Source organism: Belonocnema kinseyi, chromosome 2, assembly GCF_010883055.1.
Source record: "Belonocnema kinseyi isolate 2016_QV_RU_SX_M_011 chromosome 2, B_treatae_v1, whole genome shotgun sequence".
Taxonomy (NCBI): domain Eukaryota; kingdom Metazoa; phylum Arthropoda; class Insecta; order Hymenoptera; family Cynipidae; genus Belonocnema; species Belonocnema kinseyi.
The window spans coordinates 71160068-71166707 of record NC_046658.1 but is presented as its reverse complement, the minus strand read 5'-3'; the positions used below and the strand labels follow the sequence as shown (position 1 = coordinate 71166707).

At 29.2% G+C, this 6640-nt stretch overlaps 1 protein-coding gene across 1 annotated transcript in view; it reads left to right on the top strand.

Moving 5' to 3' along the window:
- Positions 1 to 2608: 2608 nt before the first annotated feature.
- LOC117182718 overlaps positions 2609 to 6640 on the top strand; it is a 5041-nt gene continuing 1009 nt past the window's right edge. Inside the window, exon 1 of the mRNA XM_033375823.1 lies at positions 2609 to 2691. Within this exon, the coding sequence (XP_033231714.1) occupies positions 2609 to 2691 (83 nt within the window). The remainder of the gene's footprint in view (positions 2692 to 6640) is intronic.

Sequence of the window (6640 nt, the reverse complement as noted above, 5' to 3'; positions counted from 1 at the left end):
GATAGATAGATAGATAGATAGATAGATAGATAGATAGATAGATAGATAGATAGATAGATAGATAGATAGATAGATAGATAGATAGATAGATAGATAGATTAAGATTCAACTCCTGGCAAAATCTATAAAAATCAAGAAACGTCGATTCAGTTAGATAGCCCAGAATTAGTAGATATGACAGTGTTTGGTCAGACATCAAGAAACTACGTTTAGAATTGTTCATCAAAAAGTTCATCAAAATAATCGAATGTAGTTTAAGATAATTAAATATTCCAAGCAATTGCATCATGTAAAGTCTTTGAGTCTCCAGAAGTGTCGAATCGATTGAAATTTAATATTCGTTGCGCTGTAACTTGCGGTTTTCAAGGAGGATACCAACCAAGATTGTAATCTCTGCACATCCAAAATCGATGAAGAATATGCAATGATGAATCAGAGATTGGAACAATTTATGCCTCAAAGGATCTAAATTTACTGTGATGAAATTTAATCCTATGTCGAAATGTTATGGTTTAAAAACGATCAAATTAATTTTCTCATTTTCAAATTGAGCTACTGAAGATTTTTCGTCCATTTTTATCTTAATAATTCACTTTATATTTTCTGAGTTTGCTTTATTTTAATATAATTTCGCTAGTAAAATGAACAGTCAACGAATTAATTTCAGTGGGCTACCTTATTTTTATTTCTTTTAATTGAAATTACGCACAGCATGCTTTAATTTAAAAAGACGATTCCGGTAAAAGCTCTTGCTGCCTTGCTTAAATGTGCCTATTAACGTTATTATGAAAGTTTCTGCTAAAGTGTCACAATCAGGATCATAAAAATGATACCGCCAGCAAATGTTAATAGTTCTGTAGAAATCTGAGTAGAACGGTGACACAGAATATACATACAAATTTTTTCATACATCACATACTATAATGCATACGAGCGAGGAAGCTTTTACAGTCGAGAAAATAGGTTCTTGCATAAGTGGATCCGTTTCTTTAAAAGTAGCAAAAGAAAGCTTCTTCTTTTTCAAGCGAGAGAACGAAAAAGCTTTTTACGATACGTAGTAGGTCAGGAGTACATTTTCGTAATTACTTATATATGTATATATTACATATTGAGCTTGGTAAAACAAGAACTACTATATAATTTTTATTATCATAGGAAATCATTCATATTCGTTTATCATTGAATACATCAAACAAAAATTATTGAATTTGAATGCTTTTTATTCTCACCTACGACTTGTCACAAAAACATTGCGCTAGTTTAAAAAAAAGTCGTCAGTTCACACTTGTCACGCAATGCACCTTCTTCCTTTAATTAAATGATTATACAGAAAATTCAAAAATATTTTCTATGCTTTCGTAGTTTCGTAGTGGAAAAGTATGTGATACGTATATATCGTCTATCAAATATATTATTTTTTAAACGCGAAATATTGTTTTTTGAAAAATAATGCGACCTAGTGACATGATTTTCAGTGAATTATGTATAATGAAGAATAATGTAATATATTGCTGTGCAAGGTAGCTTTAATATCTCTGGAATTAGAACGGAATTTCCATTAAATGTTCATGGAGCTTGTAATGAATTTAAAATAAAGAGAATCTAGGAAATTTCACAGAAAAAAGTAAAGTTAAATTTTGTTGCATGTAGAATTTCCCGCTGTTCAAGTTTACATGCTATTTGGAAAAAGTTTATCCTACGATGGACTAAAAGCTGTTGTCTGCTACGGCATCCTTAGCAACAATGGGAAAACGCCAATGTATGAGTAAATTCGAGCCATAAATCGGGACACCAAATTTAAAACAACACAGAAAAATCAATAGTTTAAATTTGCTGCAGGTAAGACTTTCAACGGTCAAGATTTAAAAATATTTCGGCAAAAGTTTCATCGAGGTTAGAAGAATAATTCTGATCTCGTCTACTGCGTGACGCTGAGGTGAGGAAATTTTGGTAAAACATGTAGAATCAGTAACAGAAAATACGAAAAAAATTTGTTCTTACTAATATATCTCCCCCAAAATAAATTAGACTATTTTAGAGGAATTTAAACTTACTTAGTACCATTTAGCAAAAAGCTCAAAAAGCTCAAAAAGCTACTGGCAGATGGGAATCGCCGGTTCTCTCCTGTTTGTAGTTTCTCTAGGCGGAAAAATCTAGTCGCTTAAAATTTTGGTGATTATTTGAAGAATCTTGGACAGAGAGAAAAGTCTTTAAATGCTTCAATGACTTTCAAGAAATAATAGAAACCTATTTAAGAAATTTAGAATAAAGTCGACTAATATTTGAAAACTGAGTCGCAGAAAAAACGTCGAGTAATTCTTATGTAAAAGTATGTTATAAACTAAACGATCTTATATTAGAAATAGTCTAAAGGTTACCAATATTTGAAAGAGTTTCACTAGAGTTTACATGACAGTCAAAGGAATTTGAAAGAGATAGGATTTAAAACATAATTTTGTACATTATAGTATAAAGTTGATCCGATTTCATATCATTTTGAACGGAATTTTACATTTCTTGCTAAAATTAATTTAAGAGACGAGAAATCAAAGAACTGAGAAACCTCAGCTCATAGAACTTTGTCGACAGTCGCAGAAAACAAGAGGTAATGTCCACCAGTGTTCACGCAGATCATGGAAATTTGCGACATGGTCCAGAATTTTTTCTTATTCACACAAATCTCGTTCTAAGGTAAACTGACCATTAGTGGGACAGTTAGGCAAAGCTAACCCACATAAATACAATTTTTTCAACTTACAAACTGTTGGGCTTCTCAAATTTGTACGTTTTTCAAGTAATAAATTAAAAAAATTTAAAGTCCATTGAAGAGACGGTACATACTAAACTTTTACATCTTTTGAAGTACCTAAAATTAGAAATATGTGAATTTTAAATCTGCTGTCTACAAAATTAAGTTCTAATTCAGATTGTATTTGTAAAAGATCAGAAGTTTCAAAATTTAAAAAATTAGACATTTAAAATGAAAACTCTTAGAATTTACCGTTTCCACAATGGAATTTAATTGACAAGAAATTGCAATTTATTTAGATTATTATTCATTTATTTTTTCATACTTTTTAAAATTACATACAATTTTTTAGTATGTACCAATATCCATCACGTAGTCAGTTTCTGCTGGTGATTATTACACCAAAAGAAAGGTCTTTATAGTCTAAAATACAATACGTATAACAATTTTCGTCAAAGACTTTGTACGCGTGCAAATGCTTACATATTACATATTGAAAGCAGATGAATTAATTTAAAAAAAAACGAATGTCCAATTAAACTGCTGAATGGTCAATCTAAACAGATTAATTTTCAACCACAGTTGCATGTTTGCTCAAAAAAGATTAAATTTATCATTAAAAAGATACGTTTTCGAACCAAAAAGACGAGTTTTTAAGAATACAGTTCAAATATTAATCAAATAACACTTTCCAGTCAAAAAATAAAAAAAATTAACCCAGCTGTTGAATTGCCAAGTAAAAAAGATGAGTTTTCTTCAAAACAGTTATATTTTTAATTTGATAATACAAATTTTAAACCGAAAAGTTAATTTACCTTATTTATCTTAAAAAGTAAATCGATAGTATCAATCTTATTAATATTTCATATCAATCTATAATATTGAATTTTAATGCACACTTACTAATTTTTGTTGAAAAATTAAATTTATTAGATCGTCGCTTAAGAAGCAACACCGCCTAACACACTGTCAGGAAAAGTGGGTTAGGCGGTGTTGCTTCTTAAGCGACGAGATACTATTTTATATCACTTACCTAAGAAGTTAGGAAACTTCAAGGTTAGAATTTGAGGTTTCAATAAACTACTGTAAACAACTTTTTTAGAATAAATAATCAATTAAACGGCAAGGTTCTGTCTTATAAACAATATTTTTAATATATCACTAAAATAATACTACGACATTTCATTAAAAACGCGGCGAAAGTGACCGTCTCAGTAATAGAAACGCAATTTCGCAACACACGTTCAAGTGTCCGAAACTGAGACAGTCAGTAACAGCTCGTCCCGGTTGAGGCAACTTCGCCAAAAATGTGTCCAAATGCGGAACATTAAAATATTCATAAGTTATCGAATAAAATCGCTAATAAGGTTATGAATTTTATTCTTAAACTTATTAACAATGTGGAAAAACGTTACTTTTTCTTTGAGTGTAGGAAATTTCAATAATACAATGCTGTAAAAACTATGCGGAAAGTTTTGAAATTTTAAAAAATGGCAAATTTTGTTGCAGTTCATTCACACATTTTCAAGAATATTTTTGATTATTTTTTACTAAATGTTTAAATTGTCAGGACAAAAATAAATAGTGGTAAGAAATTTAAAAGAACTTCAAAAATAATAGAACATTTTTACTTTTATAATTTATGTTGGAATATAAAAGATACTCAACGATATTTATTAATTTCTCAGTATTGTACATACTTTTTACGTTGTCCTAGTAATGGTCGGTTTACCTTAAACGGTAAATTAAATATTATTTGCAAAAAAAAGGTTAGACTGCTTCTTTGTCGAGCATTTGCACGCGTACAAAGTCTTTGACGAAAATTGTTATACGTATTGTATTTTAGACTATAAAGACCTTTCTTTTGGTGTAATAATCACCAGCAGAAACTGACTACGTGATGGATATTGGTACATACTAAAAAATTGGATGTAATTTTAAAAAGGATGAAAAAATAAATTAATAATAATCTAAATAAATTGCAATTTCTTGTCAATTAAATTCCATTGTGGAAACGGTAAATTCTAAGAGTTTTCATTTTAAATTTCTACTTTTTTAAATTTCGAAACTTCTGATCTTTTACATTTGCAATCTGAATTAGAACTTAATTTTGTAGACAGCAGATTTAAAAGTCACATATTTCTAATTTTAGGTACTTCAAAAGATGTAAAAGTTTAGTATGTACCGTCTCTTCAATGGACTTTAAATTTTTTAAATTTATTACTTGAAAAACGTACAAATTTGAGAAGCCCAACAGCTTGTAAGTTGAAAAAATTAGAAATTTTGAATAGAATATATTAAAACTATCTATTTTTAATAATTAATTTTATAAAATTTATGAACTTGTTTGTAAAATTGCCTAGTTTTTTATTTCAAATGCTCGAATTTTATAAACACTCAATTTTGATGGACTGAATATTTGAAATCTTTTCATTCTTAAAGCTCATAATTTAAATAAGGAATTTCAAAACTTACTAAATGTGACAAATTCATTTAGTAAAAGAATAAAATTATTCTATTATTGATGTAAGTTTTTTGACAAGGGAAATTAATTAAGGACCTGGGCTCATATCCCAGCGGAGCTAGAGAGCGTTTTTTCGCAATCTTAAAAAATTAATCAATATTTTAATAATATTGATTATGATCAAGTAGACAAACAAAATTAACATCTTAACCTATTAATAAAATTATTCATTTAAAAATATTAATACTTTTCAAAGGATTTTTGTCAAAAGTCTGGGTTGTTCGGAAAGTAATTGCACTTTTCATGTAGACATGCTTTTCGCCGTGTAGCCATATATTAAACGCTACTTCGAACCACGAGATCATTTCATATGGCTGAAGATTGTGGAAAAAAATAGGCAATATATAACTGAATAGAGTGTATTCCATAAATCAACCAATCGAGCTTAATTTACTCTTAAAAAAGCGAAATTAGTTTCCGGACAACCCAATCGTTTAAGAAATATCCATAATAATAATTTCAATAGCATAATATATATTATCTTCATAATCAGATTGTTTAACAGACGAACAATTTTTAACAAAAATAGTCAAGGAAGTAACAAAACAAAACTTTACTGCTAAATACATATTTAATAGATAATAAATAGGGTTTAAAGAATTTCCTTCCAAGAACTCGACCACCATCGATTTCACAAAAAGTTCGCCAATAATCTTTATAAGCTCAATGAAAAATGGACTATACCACGAAATTACTCTTTCTTCAAGGGCTACAAGTTAGTGATAGAACCAACAGAATGGGTCTCTTACAAGGAAGGTACCCGAGGTGTACCTCACCGATTTTCTTGAAATTGTGATATGTTGTAGAACATCAAAAAATATTCGACACATTTAAGGGGTGAAAACCACCCTTGAAGTTCACCCCTAAAAACACTTTTTTTTTAATTTCTCGAATACAATTCGTAATTTTTTACTGAAACAAAGTGGGTAACACTTGTTATTGAAAAGCACATATTTATGCATTATTTTTAGTCATCAGACTCGCAACCCCCGTTTTTTATTAATGAAAAACTATATTTGATGGCCATTTTTTTCACTATACACATTCCAAAATCTGTTGAATCTTGACATAATTAATTGTTTTATGCACAATAATCAAAAATAAAGTTGACCAGTTCCGGCATTTTCAAAAAAAAATCCCTTGAGGGGGTGAGCTACCCCTAACATTTATACTGTTATATTTCGTTATTCCATTACTATATCATGGTGTAAAACTCTTGGATACTATTACAATTGTTAAGTAAAGTTGATGTAGTTTGAAATTTACTGAAATCAGCCCTTACAAATGAATTCATCCCTAAAATTCAATCACAAGTATTATTTTTTCATTACTTAAAAATACCCTCGGACTATTCAGTGGCGTAAAAC